We start from the raw sequence: 25884 nt of genomic DNA, 5'->3' as shown, positions 1-25884 counted from the left end.
CATAACTAGCCAGTCAGTTTCTGTCACACGGCCCTCAAACATCGCGCAGAGGATTTCTAGCAGCAACAGGGATCACCGTGTTACTATAAATAGACGCTCGGCAGGTATGAACATGAAAGCTTGCTTTATTTACAACGCATGTTAAAAGACCTGCGATGTAAGTAGGCCATGCATTCCACCAGTACTGCCACATCCACGGACACAAATCACCATGCATCCGTTAACCTGGAGTAACGAAGTCCATTCCTGCCAGTTTTCGCCACCCATTATTTCACGTGAGGGGGAGGGAGAGGACGAAAATGGGGACTCCAGTTCATATAACGGTAAAGATGCGATCAAGCGGGGAAGACCTAGGGCCGACGCTATATCATCGCTCATACAAGAAGGAAATTCGTCAAGAAGCAGAATTCGCTGTCAAATCTGCAGCCGCGTCTTTCCTCGGGAGAAATCACTTCAGGCACACCTGAGAACGCATACAGGTAAGATATATTTTTTAGACTTTTTTGGAAAATCGTGAAATATGTGTTTGAACACCCTGATAACTGAACCATCGAAAAGACCTTCATTTGACTAGTAACCCATGTCTGGTGTTTATTGCTGAAAATACTGGGGTTTTATATGAAAATTATGTATAATACGCAAATATGGAAAAGGACAACATTTTTTTAAACATGGAGCATTAATAATGCAAGGGTATCAACACACGTAATTACAAACATTTGGTTTCTGTCTATCAAAACAATAAACTTGCAGATTAATATGACCCCTCTGCAACAGTTTAAAAATAAAATATATGCATGGAATTGCTATATTTTGCATGTTCGTTTTCGCGACATTGTGCATCAAATACGACTTGATTTTCGTCCCGAGGTCACTGAACCGGCTAAACCTTTAATCCCTCCCTTTCAGTTCCTCCAACTGCATTTCGAAATACATATTTGTTTGTGTTTATAGTACTATATTGCATGTTATAATATCACAGGTTTGTATTTCACGTATATCCCAACGCAGATGGTTTAAATGGCCATACATTGGCATCGGTCCAGCCACAGCCTAGATTTCGCTATTGTTAGGTCCTGATCGATCGGCGTTCGATACGGCATAATTCATCATCAATTATTTACACAAGCCGTAGTGAACGCTAGTGCACCTGTCTTTATTGATTACAGGTGGGACTGTAGCTAATTAGAATATATACTATTTAGTTTGAAACTTTATGGAATCATTCTTTTCGTTGATATTTTTTAGTGTTAAAATATGGAAATTCGTAATTGATCTGTGTTTGTTGTGTATAATCCCTGGGTAAATAGTGGATATTTCATTAAATTCGGCTGGTGTAATTTTCGTTGTGGCGAAATATTTGATGATTTCACAGAGAGACAGGTAAATGTGCCCTTTCAGGAATGTGTACAGGTCCGAGCGAGAGCTGAGTGGCTGCCTGTGTAGACTTGTATACTTCACCTTGTCTCGCACTGAATATATTAAATGAACGGATCTTAAGGTCGCACGCGATCGAATCGCAGCAATGATCAGCCCGAAACGCTTTGATAACACGACAGTTACTTCCCTTTGAATTTGTCTCACTGCAATGAATTACGGTCCAGGCGACCGTTATTCTTCAAGCCTGATAGGTTTGAACAAGCTGAAAGTCATGCACGTGACATTGTTGTGGTTCAAAAAGACCACACCCCCTTTTCACGCTCGCGTAGCCCTGTGTTTTCTTGGGTTGCCAAGGAATCGGTGGCCCGTCAACTGTCACTCGGAGTTCTTTTGCGACTCTTCAATAGCCCTATTTATTATTCGTGTATTCACGAACCAACTGACCGCGCTTTACGCCTTTAGCGTTCGATAGAATTCAATGCACATCTCCAAGTTTTATTTCAGGAACTATAATCCAAACGAAATGCGACCCGTATATATATAATTTGGATACATTTTTGTGATAATAAATATATAACTGGAACATGTTAATACTGAACTGAGGAATATTAACTCTCAACCTTGAAAAGAAATGTACACGGTTCTGTGCTGGTCTAATTTATTCAATAGTGTTTTTTGAGTCTATTGTTGTTTGAAAAACGTTAGGAACTCCTCTTTTTTGTGTCCGCAAGGGACCGTTCATAATCATGATATATGGGGGGGGAGAGAGAAAGCACGCCAAGAAGAAATACTACACGACTGAGAGTTACTGTTGTTACAGCATGTCATATCACTATATGGTTTGGATCATCGTGTAAATAACTATAAAGAGAGACGGTAGAGGTGTACGATATTGTCAGCCCAGAGGCCCAGATAAGCTGCGTATCCGGGTAAAATACGCATAGAAAATTTCCAAATTACGCATTGAAAAATAATTGTTGTGTACCAATTACACATTTAAAATGTTAGATACGCAAAAAGTTTAAAACAAAAGCGTACGGAATATATTTGTAAGAAATCGCTTGCGTAATGAAAAAGACATCGATTGCTATCAAGTTGTACTTTTAGTATAGGACAAGTGTTGTACTGTCAGTATAGGATGAGTGATTTTTTATGAAATCATTTCCATTATATTTAAGTTGGTTTTGATTAGGTATGACATAAGGCAGAACATACCTGCTTAGTAAACTTACTCAGTGATATATACTTAGGTGGGTAAAATGACTGAAATACGCACATATTTGAAAGCAGTACGTGGGTAACGGAAAATGAAATACCCACTCAACATTCATAATACCCACTCCAAAAAATACAGTGGGTACAGTACCCACATGAGCTAAATCTTATCTGGAGCTCTGGTCAGCATCGCACAAAGGAAACTTACCTACGACTTATACGTAAGCCGACAACATTTACACTTTCATACGTAAAGTCGTCAGCCTCGAAGAACTTTGTCACCTTTTACGGCGATACTGTTGTTAACATATAGATAGACATATCCAGTTTTCATTTCAGTGTGCCACACTCATGTTCTGTGCAGGGTTTTACTCTAGACACACAAGAGGGAGGTTTCAACGTGCAACGTTAAACGAAAATATACCAGGTTGAGAATAATGGAAATAAGTCATACGTCCGTAGACTTATCTCATCTTCCCATAACAGGTTATGAGTAAGATCAATCCTAGACAGTGTACATATGTGTGTTGTTGGGTCTGTGAAACCGTTAACCAAGTCCACCTGGTGATTCACCACAGTACACGTGGATAAAAATGCATCTGTTTTGGTCCTACGTTGTGCATTGTTCCCGGAAAACGGTTTTACTTGACCGCACACGCTTCCATTTTCGGGCAATTGACAAACCAACGCCATTTTTGCATTCGTCTTTTATGTTTGTCAACTAGATGATAGGAGGAAATTAACTAAACGAAATATAACATACCCACATGGGAATTACTATGGGGAGAATTGAGTCCTCTCTCTTCCCGAAGGGACACACAAGCAGTTGCTTCCAGTATTGTAACACTCACGTGTATGCACACGCTGGAGACAGAGACGGTACTGTGACGTTTTCAGATTTGTAGTTCATGTTTGTTTTTCCTACAGGTGAGCGTCCCTATTCGTGTGATTTTCCTGGATGTGGCAAAGCATTCTGTCAGAGTGGGCAGCTGAAGACTCACCAGCGGCTGCACACAGGGGAGAAGCCCTTCGCCTGCTCTGTACAAGGTAAACCCATCACCAGTGGTGACTGGCCGCAGATATTGGTTGTATCAGAAGAAGGTTTAGATTGGTTGGTAGGTTTGTTGTTTTACGCCGCACTCAGCAATAATCCAGCTATAAGGCGGCGGTCTGTAAATAATCGAGTCTGGACCAGACAATCCAGTGATCAGCAGCATGAGCATCGATCTACACAATTAGGATACGGTGGCATGTGTCAACCAAGTCAGCGAGTCTGCCCACCCACTCTCGTTAGTTAGGAGCATGGGTTACAGAGGTACAGATAAGCTGCGTATCTGCGTAAATTACGCAAATTTTTTGTGAAAACTCAATTCCTTATAAGACTAGTGCGTACAAGTACGCTTGAAATTTGGTAAATACTCAATAAATGTGATCTTACATGCGTACACACGAAAATGTCAAATCTTAGCTTGGGTACCGGTGGATAGATAAAATAACTGAGGTATACTGAGAGGTTCTATTACAGCATATGAACTTGACAAGTTGCAGTCTTTCTTGTCGTCACTCATATTACAGATCAAATATAAATAACAAAAACTAACATTTAATTTTTTTTATGTTTTCAAAATTAATGGAAAACGGCAAAATACCCAATTGAGTTAGAGTGAAGTGAGTAGAATTTATTTGGTTACTCAAAGGAAAATTAGGATAACCAATTGAGATGAACATAAGCGAGTACATAACTCAATGACCCAAAAAGTTATCTGTAGCTCTGCTGGGTTGCTGAAGACCAATTCTTACGGATCTTCACGGGTTCCAGGGTCTCCAGAATGGCAGATTGGCTAAATGCACATTTTATTGAAGTCTCGAAATGAACAATGGGACGGTGGAGGGATGCATTCCCCTTTCACCAGCCGCCCATGTACATGCTTCACGTCACGTCATCTGCATGCGATAGCTCTTGTGTTTCAAGTCAAGTTTTGATATTCACGCTTTTAGTTAACTGGTTATGAATAAACTGATTCCTATGGTGAATGTAATACTTTGTAGATGAGGGATTGAATGTCGTATGTATGTTGTATGGATTCTGTCAGGTCCGTTACCAATTCAGAAGCCATAAATTCTAATATGAATCTATCTAGTTTGTATAGTATATATACACATATTTGCATGGCCGGGTTCAGTGCATTGACGTTCACTGACCTACTTTTCCTTGAGGTCTGCTGGAAGGCCTATATGTGTTCATGGTTGATTTCGTCAAGCTTCACTGAACACGCGGCTGAACCCGAAGGCTGATACGGTTGGATGACGACACATGGAAGAGCTTCCTCAGAGTGGATGTATCAATATATATAGTGTTCGATTGTCGGTTAAAACACTGTTAGTATCCGCTGCGATAGTTGTAGCAACAGTATTGTTTTGTAACAGCGACGAATATTCCCAAGAGTTCCCATATGCAATGCAGATCAGAAACAAATTCAAACCATGCAACGCCGTATATACCCTGGTGAACCTCTGCAGATTTCCCCACTCTTGGACGTCTGCTTTTCTAGATTCCATATTGACTCCCTGGGTCTTCGCTAGGTGTTTAATGGGTTTGTGTTTATTTGTTAGGGAAGCAATAAATATACCCACATGTAAGTCATTTAATAAATGTTTACATTATTGAAAAGGGTTAGTTTTCAATGATGCATGTATATTAATTGCCTGTCGTGTGTGCGTTCGTGTTTGTGATCAAATTCCATGTTTCCCCTCGCCATTCACCTGTTTCCGGTAGGCCTTGAACAGTTGTATATCAATATTTAAACCTCTATCAATTGTCGATCAACATCTGTTGTATTCACAGTACAACTACAGCTTAAGATGTACGTGATATTGTTCCCGTTTGTGGATGTTGACGGACAGATTCCTCGATCAAGGAAACTGTCTGATATTATAATTATACTTTTTGTCGGTTGTAATTACGACCTTTGCATGTTGTTTTGATTCACTGGTTGTAGGGGGAACCTCAGTGGTTAATGATCAAACTGTTCCATACGAAACAATTATCTGGCAATAGCAAGCAATTATTCCAAATTGCAATATAATTTATATCTACAACTGTGTTTAAAACTATACCGCAAAAACAACACAAACAGTAAATAATCAGGTTTCACATTTTATTGATCAAGTTGTTTATTACCTGTTCGTTAACCTGAATTTTCTGCATGAAGGGATACTGTGTTGGAGTTTTGTGTCCCTTTAATATATGTATGAAGACTGTAGTAATACACACGATATGTGTCATAAAATATCATAGCTGGGATTGGACTTTAAATAGCATACATGCAACTCCTCGGTATTCTCTACGTACGGGGGGACGGTGGGGTGGCCTAGTGGTTAAGGCGTTTGCTTTCTCGTCACGCCGAAGACCTGGGTTCGATTCCCGACATGGGTACAATGTGTGAAGCCCATTTCTAGGTGTCCCCCGCCGTGATATTGCTGGAATATTGCTCATAGCGGCGTAACACTAAACTTCACTAACTCTCTAATACGTCTCTCGTATGTGTTTGCGTTCGGGATGTGATCATAGGCCGTGGCACTGAACCGAAAGAGTAATCTCTATATATTAGCTATGATTGTGTATGTAAATACCTCTGTGTGACTGTGTGTATAGTAGCAGTAGTTGTAGTAATACTAGTTGTGTGTGTAGGTAATAGGTATACGTAACTCAGAGGTGTATTCTTATATGAATATATATCACGAAGGGCAGTATATAACTGTTGTCACAAGAGGAGCACACCATGTATGTTACCGGACGTGTAGCAGTATCTGTTCAACTTAACACTAAACAGCTGATAGTTTACGGGATTTTAGACAATGGCGGTGTTTCGTCTCTCGTTGTTGTAGATGTTGATTCAGGCAATGGCTAACAATTGCATCTGTGTGCGTCAGGTGCCCGTGTCGTATTGACACGCCCCCAATGTCCCGACATGCCACACTACAGATAGTAGCTGTTCTATGACGTGTATAACGTTGGTGCATGGCGCTGATTACAGATTGTCAGTCTGGCTACTTAGGTCACTGTGGCTATACCCGGCCTTAATGAAGACGTTTCATAAACAACATCAGTTGCTCATTGTAGAGACATAATTGCTTTTAAATAATTTGCCAAATATGTATATTTATGGTAGATGGAACGAAACACTTTACGTCTAAAATACGCCATGGACAGCTCCGTGTGTCGTCAGTTCATCCTTCCCTATACGTCGACATGAGTAGCTGTGTACAATGGGTGTAAGATGAGAACACACGGACCAGTGGGATGTCTGGGCTAATGTACTTAACGCTTGGCTCGCCTTTACATTTGCATGTAGTTGCATGCACACGGTGCATCAATATGCAGCGATAGGTAACATGTGAACCTGTTTACATCCACTATAATACGCCTGCAATACATTTATTCCACGAAATGCATATCTTCCTTGTTCGCACGGTTTAGTGTGCCGGTAAACGAACGAGGACTCCGTGATACACCGTCCATATCTACAGTTTGGGCTATTTTATATCATTTGTAAAATGATTCTCTGTCACGGAAAGACGTTCATTCAATGAAGAGATGCACCATGCCTATAGTTCACAATGTTTCATGTTATAACATATATAATAGGTACACGTAGAATACATTTCTATTTTACATTAACATATACGTACAAATTGGTCGAATAATTATTTCTGAGTGAAATAGTAACCGACAATATTGTTTTGTTCTTCAACTCCCGCAAGTCTAATATTACCCAGTAGCACAGAGTGATCAATGTGTAATAACGGTTCGATATTAAATTTTGCACATATACATTTTAGCGATGCCCCATGTTGATTGGTCAGGTAACGCTACAGTGCTTCCTTGGTGAGAACATTACGTGACGACGTCCATTGTTCATGACGTCACAAATTACATTACGTCACCTGAATTATCACCTGCGTTATGTGAAGGTTCCCTGTAAGGTTGGCGTCTCATACGTGTTTTCTCTCTAAAACCTCTTCGGAATTACAGACGAACTCACTCGTTCGGGACTATCGCCATTGGGTCACTGGGGAGAAGTGACCCGTAGCTTCATCGCTATTGTCGTACAGACCAGTACCTTTTACTACCAGGTGATGACAAAGGCTACTAGTATATATTGTTTTTCAGTCAGCTAACTGGCTGGAAACTATATTCAAATTCAAAATCATTTCTTTTAATTACACTGGGTGACCTGTATTGTATGAGTATTGAAATGTACCATATGTTGTTTGTTTTGTTTGTTGTTCGACGTCACCGTGCATCAGCGATATGTTTTATGCTATATGACGAGTCGGAGACAATCCAGTGGCTGACGTCATAAGCATCAATTTACTCAATTGGGATACTATGACATTCATCAAGTCAGCGAGCCTGACCACCCGATCCGTTAGTCGCCTCAACGAACATGGGGTGCTGATGACCAATAATTCTAACCCGGACCTTGACGGCTCGGTGCCAGATGTAGATACATAGTAACAGCTTGACAGTGTTGTTCTGAAGTCCCGGCATGTGTGTGGCGCTCTTGCTTGTTGCTATAGCGGTTGAACTTGGACAGAGAATCAATCATGAATATGTTTTAAACCAACACATTCTACCTGGTGTCATCACTTGCACTGATTTCCAAGCTTCACTGATTTTTATCAATAGTTGTGTACGAATCCAGCGACTCCACAGTAGAAATGCGAAACACATGGAAACGGCTGTTTTTTTCTCTTCCGCCGACACTATAAAATAAATAAGTACAAACTCATTCACTGTCGTTTCCAACATATGTATGTTAATTAAAATGCTGTAATGGACACCTGTTGATTTTTCCGCATTCCTCTCTCTCCTTTTCTACCTACCCTCCTTGGAAGTATTTAAATTGGATTATTTTCCCGTCATACCGAAGTGAACGTTTGGGCCAAATATCCGTTTGCCAAGGACGACGTGTGAATACACGTATGTAACACGCACACGCACACACACACGCAGCAGTCAGTGAAAGAGGTAGTGCACATTGTGAAAATATTCTGCTTGTCACAACTGTTTGCAACACTCGAGAGAGGAGTGTTAGTGTAGGTTCCCTCTAGCACACGGGCTTGTAACGCAATAGACTGACATCAAGGTATATAATATATTAATACGGGGTCTTTATACTATATATGGAGATCCTTCTGAGCCCGTCAGTGACAGTATAAACCTTGATGCCAGTTTTTTTGCGTTACAAGATTCGGTGTGATTATAGAATATGTTCGCCACCTTATAATTCAGGCGCGTAGCAAGCCAGTTTTGTGTAAGCCCGATAGGTCGCAAAGCTTTATGTTTATATAGTATTGAGGGCTTGTCCAACCTTTTTAGCAACAATCATGTGTAAGCCCGTTCTTTTTTCTACAACGGTAGCTACGCCCCTATTATTTTGTAACTATTTTACCATGGTTATATACCAGCAATCCTTTCCTCTAATACTCAGGGTTGGGTTCACAGGGGCATGTCACGCTTAGAAACAGCGTTAGAAAGACATATAGGTATATAGACCCTACCCTAGAACTATATAAAAGGACTTTTTATATAGTACTAGGGTAGGGTATATATACCTATATGTCTTTCTAACGCTGTTTCTAAGCGTGACACGCCCCTGTGGTTGAGTTAGGGTTAGTCCAGCATATAACTAGACGACTTTGCACCGGAATATGAGTTTATTCATATGAACTAGGTTAGGGTTAGCCTTTCATTCTTTTTCTTTCTGGGTGGCGAACATATCCTATAGCGGCTCGCATATTTTTACCTTCAGATTGCCAAAGTCGCTTCACGCATGCAAACCGCCACTGTCCCGACCACCCATACGCTTCCCTGCAGCGGGTGGAGACAGACATTACGTCATCGCCCACCTTCAAAAGTAACAGCTATGAAGTTCAACAGTGGCTAATACGGTAAGAGTTGCAGGAACATTACACATTCCGTCGAACTTCAGCGCCGGAAGTATTCTGTTAACACCATGAAGCGAAAGGTACGCTACATGACAACAGACTTATTGTACACTTAGTGTTAATCTAGGAAGTGTTATAGCAGTAGGGTCTTCATGTTCGAGAGAAGTTTGTAACTGTGAGAAGCGAACATAAAATACCAATATGCTTTTACATATCGTCATCCTCACAAATCATGTGTGGTTACACAGTTTGATGTTGTTTACCGGAACAAGGGCGTGAGACATCGTCATGAACTAAGTGTTCAGTGTAAATAAGTTACAAAATAAATACCGAGGCAGCTTCATACACGAAAGGACCTTTAACCCCGAGACACAATATTGTGTATTATTTCATGGACTATTTATTCTTTATAACACTCACTTTGTCAAGTTCCGCTATAGGTTTGTTTGTCAACTGTTGCAGGTATGATGCCCAGCGCAAGGAACGAAGTCAACTCAAGTCACCTGTCAAGCGCCGTCTCTATGATGAGAAGGACGATGAAGATAATCTCCATGCAAAAAAGAGCGGCCACATTTCGATGACATCCCCCTTACAGCAGACTGAACAAAGAGATAAATGGATTTCTGCACTGGCCCTCATGGAACTCGCCCGTGGTGTTGTGTCATGACATCATTATCCGTCCAATGTCTTCACAATATTTATGAATTTTGCTATACAATTTGCTTTTTTATAATGGAAGTTTTATTTATTCCTGAGGTGTTCAATGCTTGGCAATTTTTGAGCTCAGCATTCCATGATGCTGCCGTCCATTTCCAATATTGCTCCATATCATTGTAATGATATTGTCAATGACATCACAAAGCATAATTATTCACACCCCAACAATGGGTGCCATTCCTTTATGTTACTCAAGTTTGTGTGTCCTAAATGCCATCCGTCCTAACATATTTATGATCTACTATTTACGTTTTCCACTCCGTCCTAACATACAGGTACCCCAAGTCATTTCTATCTGTCCGTCCAGCTGATGTACGAAGTGGTGCTTGTTTCATGCTAAATTATAACCAGGTTCATAGTTGTACAACATTTGTTATATTTACTCCAAACTATTTATTTGTATTGGACTTGCCCTAATATATTTTATTTTCTTGACTTTGGAAGAAACTTGAAACATTCCAGAGAGACCGTCCTCTGATATACTGCAATAGCGAGTGTGGGAAGGCTCAAGTACGATGTTCTTCTGTATGAGAATGAAGGCTGTATATTTTATCATCTTTTATTGGTGTCCATAGAAGTATCACTTAGTAGTTTATTGTTGTAATGTCCTAGAAAATCCTATCTTCATTAATAATTGGTGCTTTACTGTAATCACACTAAACAAAACACGGCATCACTCAGATCATTCCTAGAAATTGATGTGTTCATAGTAAACTTGTGGCATTTACAGTAAGTCATCCATTGTGTACCAATGTACTACTCCAAAGAATTTATAACACACAAGATTCTTTCATCTTGATGTGGTTATTGCACTGATGCTATATCAGATTAACAACAATATTATGAAAGAATCATGTTCATTGATTTTTTGTGTGTGATATATGATAAAACACACTACTACATATTAAGAATTCTATAAAAATCAATTTAAGTTTTGCTAGGATATCAGCTTAGTGCATCTGAACCAGATGATGAGAGTAACCATTAGCTGTGGCTAGTCCTTCTTGAACATGACAAAAATGTTCACTAAGTTTACATGTTCTGTCACTTACGTTCATTGCCAATTTGTAGCAAAATTGAAGCATTTGGAATTATAGTCAAACAACGGTACTGGTAATAATGGACTACCAATATATTTATATTGTAAATGTGTAACAGTACTTGTGTCACTGGTGAAGTGTGAATAATATTACCAGCAGAATGGGAGGAGTTTTTGTGGTGTGCATGTCCTCCATCCCTCTGTACTATGTATCTCCTTGTACACAGATTGGTCTTCAGTCCTGCAGGTGTAAGTAATGGCTGTAAATCCCCATTAAAAGGTGAGGTGAGGTGAAATTGGGTTTAACATCGTGCTTGAGAATGTTTCGCTCATATGACGATGTGCATGCGTGTATGTGTATGTGCGGCTGCTTGTACTAGCCCTGACTTAAGCTGGTTTTATAGTGCTCGCCCACTGAGATACCATGCCGCAGTGAAGCATAAATACCCCACTCAGACACATTATACTGACTCCGAGCCGACCAGTCCTTGTTGTACCCATTAATGCCGAGCGCCAGACAGGGACCAACAAGTACCATATTTTAACGTCTTTTGGTCTGACGCGGTCGGGAACGAACCCGCGACCTTCCGCTCTCCGGGCGGACGCTCTAACCACTACACCACGGAGGCGGTCCCCCATCAAAAGACAATAGGTAATGCTTCAATATAATGCATAAGGGCCATCCATGTTTATTAATTTTTATGCAGAAATATGCGTTTTGTTATCAAGTTTATCATTCTATGTAATTTATTATTAAACTTGTGCAGAAATTTCATGTAATACAATCTCAAAATTAGATCTGAGCACTTGCTACCAGTACAGAAAGCATTAGCAAGCACTAAGACCTGACTTAAAGGAACAGAGCACAATAAGACATAGAACATGAAGCAGTGTGCTATGTAGTGGTCAGGACTCGCAAAGCCTTCACTTGATAGGACTCGGAATTTAGCAGTAAGGAGAAACCCAGCCTGTTGTTATTTGAAGGGAGATAATGTAACTTTCCTTTACAGAACAGTACTTCTGATGTTATCATAGGACACAACCATATCATAAAGGACTCCCTTTAAACTTTGTTCTGGTAAAAAATCAATCAAAATATAATATCTTAATCATTTTATATTATCAACCTATGTCATTTACTGACATTTATCTTCTTAGTTGGGTCACAAAATGTATTGATGCCATCACGATATGAAAAAATAAGGTCACAATCATAATCTGTTGTTCGCATCTGATACTGCCTGTATTAATTCAGAATGTAACTGAAGTTATACTGAATCAAAATAATAATCTCAAACATATCATTAACATTCTTACAAATGTATCATAAACATTCTTCACACCATTATGTACTTAATGTCACAAGTATAAATTGACATAGACTACCACCAATGGGGGTGGTATATGCCATGTAGCCCACGGTCCATACTGTCCATCGACACCACCATCCAATGTCATCTCGGTCCTTCATTTCTACAGTATCTCGAGGCAGTCGTCTCCCTTCCAACCCAGAATGGACAATGGTGCAAATATTCCTATAGATTTTCATGTTTTCATGTGTCACAAGTGTCCCTGTTATATTTTCAAGAGATATGTGTAATGAAATATTAAATGTGTAAAAGTTAATCAACCTCCTGCATTCCATCCAAAACAATGTGTTAGTGTGTTAGATTCTGTAGACACAATGTTTTAAATTGTGCATGTATTTATGTGTGTTCTGTGCTTGTGTGTTCTGTGGCAATGATTAACCCTTACCCTGTCAACCAACAATGTGTGTCTGTATGCTGTCACATGACCTGTATATCATTTGGTTCCATCAAGCAAGGTGAAAGCAGTAGCACTGAAGGAAGTCATATTTGAAACCTAGGGAGCTTTAGATTTCTCTTCTTGAAATTTGCATTGTAGCTAGTGTTTCTGTCTACAGAAAGCATGTCAGTGTGAAACTTTCCTATATCGCTAGCTACCTATCTGCATCACAATGGCAGCAAGTTCTCAGTTCATTACAGAGCTACAATTTTAAGGTTACCTAATATGTTGCTTTCCAATCCCCACTATACCCCGAAAAAATATATTTCAGTTATTCTCTGACTTGTTTGTCAACCTTATTGAAAATCACCATGTGAGACAAGTACGAGAGTTTGATATTCACAGTCTAGCGACTCCTATTCATTCCTTGGTGTTTATACTAGATGTCCATCAGCGTCATTATTTCTTATCTGGGGTTCAAGTCTTCTCCTGTCATCAATACTGCTCAAGTTCAGCTCAAATAATGGTATGCAAGAACAGGTAATTCCTAATGTGTGACTTTTCCGAAATGCTATATTCCTGACAAGTGTATCTGCTTGTGTTGACAGGGCAACGGTGTTGTGTTGATATAGAGATGTACCATAATCCAGTCCTGTTCACCAATCAACTAGTTCCACGTTCTTGTGATATTCTCACTTTTAAATCTACAAGTGTGTACAATGATATTTGTATATACATATAGACATGTATTTATTTTCTATTTATTTATTTAATGCATAATTAATCCATGAATTTCCTTTCAGACCCTTGAACATTTTTAAAGAGTGCAATGAAGTTACACAATACCTGGCTAATTACCAGTTTATATTTTGTGTTCTGTAATTTTCTGAAAGCTGCTTAGGATCAGATTATCACTGAAGTGTATCCTGTTACAAGCAATGTAAAGGATTTGGCTAAATACTAAAGTAACTTGCAGAACAAGTCAAGCAGCCAACAGCGGATACAAAAATACATGTATTTAACTACCCTGTGACAAAACAAAGTTGGATATTCAAAACTTCCTGTAACGTTCAGATTTTTCATAAATACCTTTGACTAAAACCAAACTTGCACATTATTTTGAAAAGAATTGTGGCATTTCTAATCATAATTAATAGCCAATGATATTTGACAACAGGATTTTCATCCTGCCAGTTTCAGTTGATCATATATATGTAATATATGATACAGATATTTATCCCACCCCTCTCAAGGTTTTCCTAGATTTTCACCAGGTTCAAGAATACCTCAGATTCTAATACTGCACTCACACCACTTTATTTGTGTGGCATTATTGTCAAGAGGAACACGATTACATGCATGGTTGCCACATCTTAAGCAGAGATGCCAACCCATATTATCGTATTTATTACGAAAAAAAACCCAAACACAAAATACGCGTCTACGATAAATATTTTTTTTAAAAACCCATTAAATGTAATTATCAAAAAGCATACGTACCATACACAGTAAATTTCAACCACATTTTACTCAGTATCAAGCTGTATGTGGATACTTACTACTGATTGAGATAAGTACAATGTTAATAACAAGTTCTTAGAATATGTATGTATCTTTTATTAAATATGATCATTCAATGGCCAAAACATACTAATTTTTGCATCAGTGTTTGGTCAAAATACTAATTGGGCTAATTTAGGGTTGGCATCTCTGCTTAAGTATCAACAAACACATTCCCAGTCTAAGGGTGTTGTACTTGTCCAATGAGTGAAACAGTATTATCAGTCTTATAGCATGTAGGTTTAGGGTGGCAGGAAAATCTAAGAGCTGTGTCACAATGTGGGTATGCTAACAGACCAGGTTTCATTTCTGGAGTATACTTGTGATTAGTTGTCATGACCAGCCTTACACTGTGGAATGTATGTAAGGTTTGTCATAACATGTGCCATATTGGCTGCATACAGTGCACCACTCCAATAAGCACCTCTTCACCACTTCTAGACCCATTTGCAAGTAATAGTGCCTTGTACAAAGCCAGAAACAGATTGTTCTGTCAGAAAATACAATTCTGCAGACAGGGTACTTATCATACACACTGACATGGAATGTTGACATGTTAAAGTTATAACTGGCAATGGCAATGTCCAGTCTAGCAGTATACAGTATACAGTAGGGCAGTGTAACGAAAAATACTAAGCCTAAGTTTACTTAGACTGTGGCAATGTCTTGTGAATTGTTTTAATGAGTGCCCTACTTTGTCAATTTTATAAGCACCCACGACACTTAATATGGCAAATGTGGTATGTCATGTTCCATGAGATAATTATTTATATTCTGTAATAAGCAGTATTGATTTTGGGGACTGGGTTATGGCGCTTGTTAGGTTGTAGCATACATTACCTGACAGTTTGTGGGTTTTCTATTTTGTTGGTAGTGCTAATATTAACATTGGGCTTCAAACCATGGCCGCAATCACCCTGAGGCAATATTTGATGTGTTCATACATTTTCACTCACTCACAATCTATGAAGGTTAAAATATAAATTCATAGAATCCATTGCATGATTGCTACAGACATAAAATATTTTTCACATATTCCAAATTTAATTGATTTACAAGAAATATTTCAATTCAACCTTTAAGCAATGTTTTTGCTTGACAAGATCATCAGTACTACTCACAAGACATAAAGTACCACCCAACCTTATTTCATGTATCTATAAGTAATCTGTCATGCCTTGCATTAGTCTTGCTATATAGATGAAACAGATGACAGTAAAGTCAGCTTGTAAACCAGTTTGCCTGTAACATAAGACATTTGTACCAGCATATTCTGTGTAAGTCTCCCAGTTCATACGTCCAGTGCTTGATCCACAGCTCAAGTTTTGCTGATCATGTGTACAGTTCTGGTACAGACTAGCCCTGGAGTATGCGGCTATCATCACAATATACATATTTGTTTAGTGCATGGGCAATGGTTTGAAGTCAACGTAGTCCTGAGTTTGTCCATTTGTGAGTATATCACAACAGAATTATTTTTTAACAAGGGAACAGTTCCTTATCAATTGTTTTTGAATTTTTGTATTTACAGACACAATAGCTGTAATAAAGTTATAACAAATGTCTTGTTGATTTTCCTTTACCTAGAAACCTTCTTTCAACACATTGTAAACCAAAAGTCAACGTGTTCTTTAATCTGATTGGTTGGAAAACATGATCAAATGGTATTCAATTCCCGGAAACCGCAAGACTATTCACTGTGTATTGACAAGGACAAATATTGCACACAATTGTATTGTTGCATCGTCAGCAGTGGTGACGTCATTCAAATCATATTGTGATGAAAGTTGGAATGATGTCACAAATGAGCAGTTCCAGATGCTACTATGGGAACCGGCTGAAACGGCCAGCTGATGACACTTCACTGCTGTACCTGTACTCGATGTCGACGAGTACAGACAGTAAAACCCATGGTTTACTTTTGTGTATACAATGTCGATAAACATCTGTCGGCCAATTTCCAGGTGTTATTGAGTATTTGAAGCACGGGAATTCATTTGGAACCTCCGGCTAATGCCGTCGGTTCCAAATGAATTCCTATGCTTCAAATACTCAATAACACCCGGAAATTGGCCAACACATGATGTTTATCTCCCAAGTGCAACCTCAAAATGAATGTTCAACCACTGTTTAACAAGTACCCTGAACGTACATATCTTGTGGTTATTTTTGCAAATGTTGGGTACTGGTATATAAGCTAACATCTTTCATCAGGAATCACTATTCCAGCCCCAAAACACTGGCCTTGTTACATGGAGTACCTACCAAATGATGACAAGTTACAACCTTTAATGCTTCTCTCAACATTATTTCAGTTACCATGGTTACCATCAGCTTTTGTTGAAGGAAAGTGAAAAAGGTGGGCATGGGCAAAAAATGGATGATAATATCAATGTGAATCCAGATATTCACATAACTCTGGCAGTGAATCATTGCCCCATAGACCACTGGGCCACACTTGCCTCCTCCACCTCAACACAACATATGATAACAGACCAGCATTACATCTTTGGTTTGATGATGTATTCATGTTCACTAACAATGTCATAAGAAATCAATATATTGTTAAGCCTCCCATGCATGCAAGAAGTAATCTGAAACACCGGCTGGGAATAAGAGCTATATTGTTTTATAAAAGAGTGTCTGCTACCTAGGGTCAAATTTCATTTATATATAAAAACAGTCATATTGACATGTTAAATGACTTCTTATCATATTTAGGGATAATCTGACCAGAATCCAGCATCAACATGATATCCACAAAACAGGCATTTAAATCCCTCGATAAACATTTCCTTTATGCCCGCTTTAAACGTGCTGATGAGCAAAAGTCAAATGATTACACAACACATTCCAGTGGGATGATTTGATAATTATAAGACTTCACATGTTGCATCCAGCCAACTGTTTCCTGGTTCGGTATAATCTGACACTGCCGTTGTTCCACTACTTCCTGCTCACACAACAAGCTGTACAGATCCCACTAGGTCATCATGACACTGTGTTCATAGGTCAAAGTTCATGGTCATCTGGATGATACAGTTCACTTAATAATCTGTAGACATAAGATGGCGCATTTCCTCCTCTGAAACATATTAATAATAGACTTGACCTCACCACGTCCTATCTCAGAAAGATGAACAGGAACTATTTCTAATCATTATAACACACTTAAGAGTCGCATATAAAACATAACAACTAGTGAACTACTTATATCACAGCAACATTCTTCATACTTTCTTTGTAACATCCCACTGTTTTTATAGGTCCTTCTAAATTTTTCATGTCTTTTTATGTTTTCAGTTCAGTTCTATGTGATATAAAAAACATCCCATACAGGCACATCCCCATACCCTGTGAAAAGATACTCAGTTTTAAACGAATGTCTAATTCTAATATAGATATTGTGGTCCAAGAAATTTACTGAAACAGAAGTGAACTTTAAAATTAGATAGATGAGAATTACAAAACAAGGGTATCACTTACATATTTGAGATGAAAAGAGTGACAAGTTCTGGTGGGACATAGTCAAACACTGGGTTCTGCACGTGGACCTTTGCTAGGATCTCACCCTCGGAGAACTTCATAACACTGTGTGGACTCACAAACTTGTTGAAGGCATCCTACATTCAAAGTAAAGGTACAAATGTAAGTAAAATGTTTACTTTCTCATTTTGTCAGTTTTCATATGAATATAAACATTCAATAGTTAAATGAATTTCAATGACTGGCATCACAAAAAAGACCATTTCACAATCTACTAAAACAACATTAGAAGGCATGAAAGAAAACTAATATTAAATGGAGCGATGAAAGGGAGATAACTCTACACACCTGGTCATATGAGCAGAGATACTGAGGGGAGAGTTTGAACATGGCTGCACAGACAATCAGCTGAAGACAAAAGTACCAACATTAATAATAATTTCAAACAAGAGTTAAGGATACGAGGATAACACAAAAACAGAATACTTTACTATTATTACAATTCAAAGACCTGTCTTGTACAAATCAAAATGGAACTACACAGGTAATCAGTGGTGATCAGCATAAGAGGTTGTTTCTGAACATGGCTACACATAGATTTGATGATGGCTACACATAGATTTGATGACATCTCTTTACATCCTAGAACCAGATACTTACCGGAACAGAATAATGCTTGGCAGCGAGGGCAATTGCATGACTCCCATTGATGGCTTTTAACCTGAAACAAAATGTCTTCTTAGAGTAGCATTTATAGGTTGGTGTGACCAACTGCAGTTCTCATATAGAATGGGTCTGAAGTATTCATTACAACACAACTGGTCAACATATCGGTAACAACACAGTATTTATACAGGAGAATGATGTGTCTTCAGTACATATATCAAAATAGACTGGGTACATAATCACAACAGACTGGGTGTACAATATACAAAATATATATCATAAATCCGAACAAAACAGTAACATATAACTTCTTCTTATACCTTCAGGATGAAATACATATATTCAAGTTGGAACACACATTTAATCATCATTTGACCTAGGACATAATTGATATAATGCTGTCGTCGTCTCACCCTCCATTGGCCATGACTGTATGGGTGCCAACTATGACCTTGTTGACCCTTGACATGATGGCAAACACCGCCGAATCTGTGATGACTGTTGTCTCGATACCAGACTTGGCTAGACTTACAGCAAGCTGTTGGCCCTGAACAGGATAATAAAACACTAGAGGTCTCATTATGTGACTTGGCCCTGAACAGGAATATAATACCTAACTTGGCCCTGAACAGGATTATAATACACTGAATGTCTCAATACCTAACTTGGCCCTGAACAGGATTATAATACACTGAATGTCTTGATACCCAGCTTGGCCCTGAACAGGATTATAATACACTGAATGTCTCGATACCCAACTTGGCCCTGAACAGGATTATAATACACTGAATGTCTCGATACCTAACTTGGCCCTGAACAGGATTATAATACACTGAATGTCTCGATACCCAGCTTGGCCCTGAACAGGATTATAATACACTGAATGTCTCTATACCCAGCTTGGCCCTGAACAGGATTATAATACACTGAATGTCTTGAATGTCCGATACCCAGCTTGGCCCTGAACAGGATTATAATACACTGAATGTCTCGATACCCAACTTGGCCCTGAACAGGATTATAATACACTGAATGTCTCGATACCTAACTTGGCCCTGAACAGGATTATAATACACTGAATGTCTCGATACCCAGCTTGGCCCTGAACAGGATTTTAATACACTGAAAGTCTCGATACCCAACTTGGCCCTGAACAGGATTATAATACACTGAATGTCTCAATACCCAGCTTGGCCCTGAACAGGATTATAATACACTGAATGTCTCGATACCTAACTTGGCCCTGAACAGGATTATAATACACTGAATGTCTCGATACCTAACTTGGCCCTGAACAGGATTATAATACACTGAATGTCTCGATACCTAACTTGGCCCTGAACAGGATTATAATACACTGAATGTCTCGATACCCAGCTTGGCCCTGAACAGGATTTTAATACACTGAAAGTCTCGATACCCAACTTGGCCCTGAACAGGATTATAATACACTGAATGTCTCTATACCTAACTTGGCCCTGAACAGGATTATAATACACTGAATGTCTCGATACCTAACTTGGCCCTGAACAGGATTATAATACACTGAATGTCTCGATACCCAACTTGGCCCTGAACAGGATTATAATACACTGAATGTCTCGATACCCAACCCGAGTTCATGTTACAGAAGTCTTCTGGCCCTGATGAACAATACTTAGAGGGTATCAATACCCAACTCTGCTACTCTAAACGCAAGTGTGGGGACTCAGTTAGTTAGAGCAAAGTGATAGCCGATACAAAGTAATCAGGTCTAAGTGTTTATTTCCAATGGCTGAGTCTCAAACCAGGAATAATGGTTCATATCCTTAATTTGGAAAGATTAACAAATAAGCCTTCTCTGCTGTCTGGGGAGGAATCTGGCGAAATTGTTGATAACAACTGGAGAAAGCACTCACGTGGTAGAAGGGAGCACACTCAACGACAATCACCTGGAACTTCCTCTTTCGGGCTGCATCCTGGGAAACAAATGAATAGTGGTAGATGCATGATCACAACATGAATCTCTGTCACAGTCAATAATAGTGCCAACATAAGATGAGTTGTGGTAGATGCATGATCACAACATGAATCTCTGTCACAGTCAATAATAGTGCCAACATAAGATGAGTTGTGGTAGATGCATGATCACAACATGAATCTCTGTCACAGTCAATAATAGTGCCAACATAAGATGAGTTGTAGTAGATGCATGATCACAACATGAATCTCTGTCACAGTCAATAATAGTGCCAACATAAGATGAGCTGTGGTAGATGCATGATCACAACATGAATCTCTGTCACAGTCAATAATAGTGCCAACATAAGATGAGCTGTGGTAGATGCATGATCACAACATGAATCTCTGTCACAGTCAATAATAGTGCCAACATAAGATGAGCTGTGGTAGATGCATGATCACAACATGAATCTCTGTCACAGTCAATAATAGTGCCAACATAAGATGAGTTGTGGTAGATGCATGATCACAACATGAATCTCTGTCACAGTCAATAATAGTGCCAACATAAGATGAGCTGTGGTAGATGCATGATCACAACATGAATCTCTGTCACAGTCAATAATAGTGCCAACATAAGATGAGCTGTGGTAGATGCATGATCACAACATGAATCTCTGTCACAGTCAATAATAGTGCTAACACAAGATGAATTATGGTTACTGTGACAATGCTGTTGGATGCATATTGTTTCGTGAGGTTATTCCTGCAGAATACTCTATATATATAAAAATGGGACTATATGGTTTGAAATTAAATTGTGAAATACTGAATGGTATTACAACAGCTCCAACTGATATATGTGAACTAAGAACACTTATGTTCACTGCCTTGCAACACAACCCTTATAATGTATCCAATATTGTGAATTGTGACCATCCTACCATGAATCATTTCATACCATGTCAAAAAGTATCATACCGTCTTACACAAATCAGAAGAAAGACTGCTACCTTTAAGAATGCTTCAACAGTTTTTGATTTTCCAGCTGTCATAATAACCTCATTTGAGTGAATGTGCTCAAGAGCTTGTGTGGCGATGTTGTCAGCACTGAAAGACAGAATCATACAAGTATCAGTTGAAAAATGCTTTTATACGAATCCACCACCAATACACATCACCAATACACACCACCAATACACCATCAATAAACCCCACCAATACACATCACCAATACACCCCACCAATACACCCCACCAATACACATCACCAATACACACCACCAATAAACACCACCAATACACATCACCAATACACCCCACTAATACACATCACCAATACACCCCACCAATACACATCACCAATACACCCCACCAATACACACCATCATGATACACCCCACTAATACACATCACCAATACACTCCACTAATACACCCCACCAATACATCCCACCAATACACACCACCAATAAACCCCACCAATACACATCACCAATACACCCCACCAATACACCCCACCAATACACATCACCAATACACACCACCAATAAACACCACCAATACACATCACCAATACACCCCCACTAATACACATCACCAATACACCCCACCAATACACATCACCAATACACCCCACCAATACACACCATCATGATACACCCCACTAATACACATCACCAATACACCCCATCATGATACACCCCAACAATACACACCATCATGATACACCCCACTAATATACACTACCAATACACACCACCAATACACATCACCAATACACACCATCATGATACACCCCACTAATACACCCCACCAATACACATCACCAATACACACCATCATGATACACCCCAATAATATACACCACCAATACACCCCACCAATACACATCACCAATACACATCACCAATACACACCATCATGATACACCCCACTAATATACACCACCAATATGCATCACCAATATACACCACCAATATGCATCACCTACCTTGTTTCAAGCTCTGATCTGAGTTCTCCAATAGCTTCTATAATTGAGGCCTACAAAAAACAAACAGGTGGGGATTTTTGAGGACGGACTCCAATTTTTCAGTATACATGCAGAATGACACTTATAGCTTCATAGTATCAAGGAAAGAAATTCAATTGAGGCATTACTGTAAACAATATCTAACGTAGATTATCAAGGTTAACTTATTTCCCTGTTTACGTTATGCAGAAGGTACTTAGATAACACATGTAGATTGACTCTTGAATCCCCTTACTTTTAATGTTGGAATATATACACTGTAATCATCGATTTGACCCTCAGCCAACAGCAGTTTCTGAAAAACAGAACATTGAACAAAATTATTTGAAATATTACACATATAATCATTACGGTTACTGCTAGTACTATAACATCACACATCACACATAATGCACGCATAGTTCAATTTTAGTGACTGTGATATATATATACTACAAACAAAAAGTATGGGAACTTTGATAGTCATATATAAACTTAAACGTGGTGAAGTCATTTATACACAAAGGTAAATGCAACTTTTTGTGTGCTTAATGGGCACTTAAACGACATGTTGGAACATGCAGTGAAGCAACTGATTCAATATTCGTTGAGTTTGAATGAAATGAAAAAATGTCAAAAACAGTGAAAAACAAGTCAATGTATTTTGTTTATGGTGTATAGCCTGATACGTTTCAAGTTCAAATTGCATGTGGTCAATGATTGAAGTTGTGTATTGCATATTGTCATTAGCAGACAGGCAGGCAGACATATAGGTGTCAATAAAACAGACACTAAGTCTATTACTGCATTTTTATTACTGCAGACCCAAGATGCTTGTAATCACAAGAAACATATTTTGTTCTCCAACTTCGACCACAGCGATAATCTTTGCACGCAATTCCTTGCTGTGTGTTTATGAGTCACCTTCCCGGTTCAAGCCGCGTGAACCTAATCACTGCGCATGTGCTATGGGCGCAGCGCAGCACAGCTGCTGAAACCACTTTTCACCCCAGTGCTGGGGTGAAATTAGTGAATAGTTTGAACTCTGATTTCACATCAGTGGGGTGTTTCATCGCGTTATTTTTCAACTTTACAAGTTGAATTTGCATTTTTAATAATTTGTTACTGTAAGTCCATACCGAAAGGTATCAGAATCTGCAAAGTTGTGTTTTGCGTTGCATGTGACCTATAACCAACTCTGTGTCAACCTAGAAAATCTGTGAATCAAGACACTAAACTGGTCTAACATATCAGGATTGCTGAACAGTGCTCACATGAAGTGATTCCTGTGGGTCACCTTCTTCTGATCGTCCTTGAGAGGTCCTGGGCAGAAAATAAGCGTATTTGATGAGAACCAATATCTAGTATAGCAATGGAAACAGTTGCCATGTCTTATTCTCATGATTTTTTAGATTGAACATCTTTTGCATGAAAATATCAATAAAGTACAGGTATAATCCAAAACTTTCAGGTGTTTGATTTCAAGCCAAAAACACATTGTCACTTTCACACTTGATATCAGGTAACATTTCAGCAACAAGCAAGGAAACCAAGAATGGGCCTCCAACACTCTCCCTATTTGGGCAAATGTACACAGACCTTTCATATGACTAGCTACCACTAGTCTAGAACCCACTGAGTGAACGGGAGCAGGACAAAAGCCACCCGGTCCAGGTGGCATTTGTCCTAGACCCTGAGAGAAAATGCTTCAAGAACCCCTTAGTTTGACTTGGCTACTCAACAGACTCTAATAACTAAGCAACCCCTTGACTGTATAAACACATACCTTGCATACTCTTCACGGATTATTTTGAGTATTCTCCGCACCATGTTACCAATAACTGTTTCTGTTGCTTCTGCTGACATCAAACGTTTTCCTTCTCCTCGAATTACTTCCATTAATTCTCTGTTCAAAAGGATAAACAGTGAATATTTGTGCATGACAAGGACATCTATTGCAGATCAGGTTAGTTATATTTTTTATCAAAGACATGATGCCACTCATGTAATATGTCAAACTGAAATTGTACACATTTTACTTTTATCATTAGGATATTTCGGAGGTTAAGAAGCTTTGTTTTCAAATAATCTTTTGCTGTCTTTATGGTATTACAAAACAACATATTATACATGACTGAATTACAGGATTTTTGTTTCTACATGGTAATATACAGTTCAACAATACTCCAACTTTGTATGTATTGAAAAATAGATAGCATTTTCATTGCGGGTTCAAAATTATATTATTATGAACCATAATCTTCACTTGATTTGTCTTGTGTTCAAGGTTAATTTATAAGCAGGCTAATGAAAGATGTGTAGGTGAGACAATACAATTGCGAGTTGGAGAACCGTTGCCCATTAATACTGCAATGTATGCGGTACATCAGCAGGAACTGATACAGACTCAAAATTAATGGTGCTTCCCCTTTGTGTATTATGTTGTACTTACTTTGCATTCGACCATTTTGTCAGTGAGATGATCCGCATAAGCAAATTGACAGTTTTACATGCAACATCATAGGAACCTTGTGTCAGCCTGCAAAAGCAACATATATTCTTCCGTACATATCTCATTGGTTAGCAATTGCTGAGAGGACATACATGCTAAAATACAAATGAGCTAAGAATTTGTTTTAGCAGTTGTGGTGAAACTACTAAAAAGCTATCGGGAGAACAAGCCTTTATTACAGGGGGGCAAGTTTTATTTCATCATAAAATGTCCATATTGTCTCCTTGAAACTTACATTATTTTTAATAAGATCTACAGACTGTCACATTGTTTCGTCATTTCTTCACTGCCCATACCCTTAACGAATGACCGACTTTTATTATTGTTTCTCAGGCTCATCATTAAAGGAATCACTGAAAAAATATATACCGGGTATGTATACGAAACTGTAATATTGTTAATTTTGTATGTTTGTCCAATTTGTACTTTTCATAAAGCTCTTATTTCCCATATGTCACACTTTGTGAGAGCAACATACACCTCAACAGACTAAGATTTGTTAATTATATGTTTTATAAATTACCCTTGTTTTGTCTCATTAATAAACGTTTCTATCCGTTCGTTTAGATCTTCTTTCTTCTCCATTTCTCCACTTGGCATGACGAAATTGCAGTTTTCTGAATTTTCTTTTCCCCGGATATGATTAGGGTTATTCCCCT

At 38.7% G+C, this 25884-nt stretch overlaps 2 protein-coding genes across 2 annotated transcripts; one reads left to right on the top strand and one right to left on the bottom strand.

The window, feature by feature from the left end:
* The first annotated feature begins 99 nt into the window (after positions 1-99).
* On the top strand, positions 100-11659 carry LOC124270443 (zinc finger protein 367-like). The gene is made up of 4 exons (XM_046705470.1): positions 100-479; positions 3523-3642; positions 9414-9552; positions 10012-11659. Exons 1-4 carry the CDS (start codon positions 212-214, stop codon positions 10214-10216), a joined length of 732 nt encoding a protein of 243 aa, XP_046561426.1. The 5' UTR covers positions 100-211; the 3' UTR covers positions 10217-11659.
* A 5460-nt stretch (positions 11660-17119) lies between these two features.
* Positions 17120-25879, bottom strand: LOC124270396 (translation initiation factor eIF-2B subunit beta-like). The gene is made up of 13 exons (XM_046705441.1): positions 25749-25879; positions 25166-25252; positions 24500-24619; positions 23988-24036; positions 22970-23029; positions 22696-22745; positions 21718-21814; positions 20662-20721; positions 19177-19310; positions 18758-18818; positions 18446-18505; positions 18098-18234; positions 17120-17696 (listed from the first exon to the last, which is right to left on the bottom strand). The coding sequence occupies exons 1-13, from the start codon at positions 25823-25825 to the stop codon at positions 17624-17626; spliced, it is 1065 nt and encodes a 354-aa protein (XP_046561397.1). The 5' UTR covers positions 25826-25879; the 3' UTR covers positions 17120-17623.
* Between the last annotated feature and the right edge of the window lie 5 nt (positions 25880-25884).

The sequence above is a fragment of the Haliotis rubra genome, unplaced genomic scaffold (assembly GCF_003918875.1).
Source record: "Haliotis rubra isolate DU_JTF1 unplaced genomic scaffold, ASM391887v1 Scf102, whole genome shotgun sequence".
In the NCBI taxonomy this organism is placed as follows: Eukaryota; Metazoa; Mollusca; class Gastropoda; order Lepetellida; family Haliotidae; genus Haliotis; species Haliotis rubra.
This window is presented reverse-complemented; position numbering and strand designations above follow the sequence as displayed.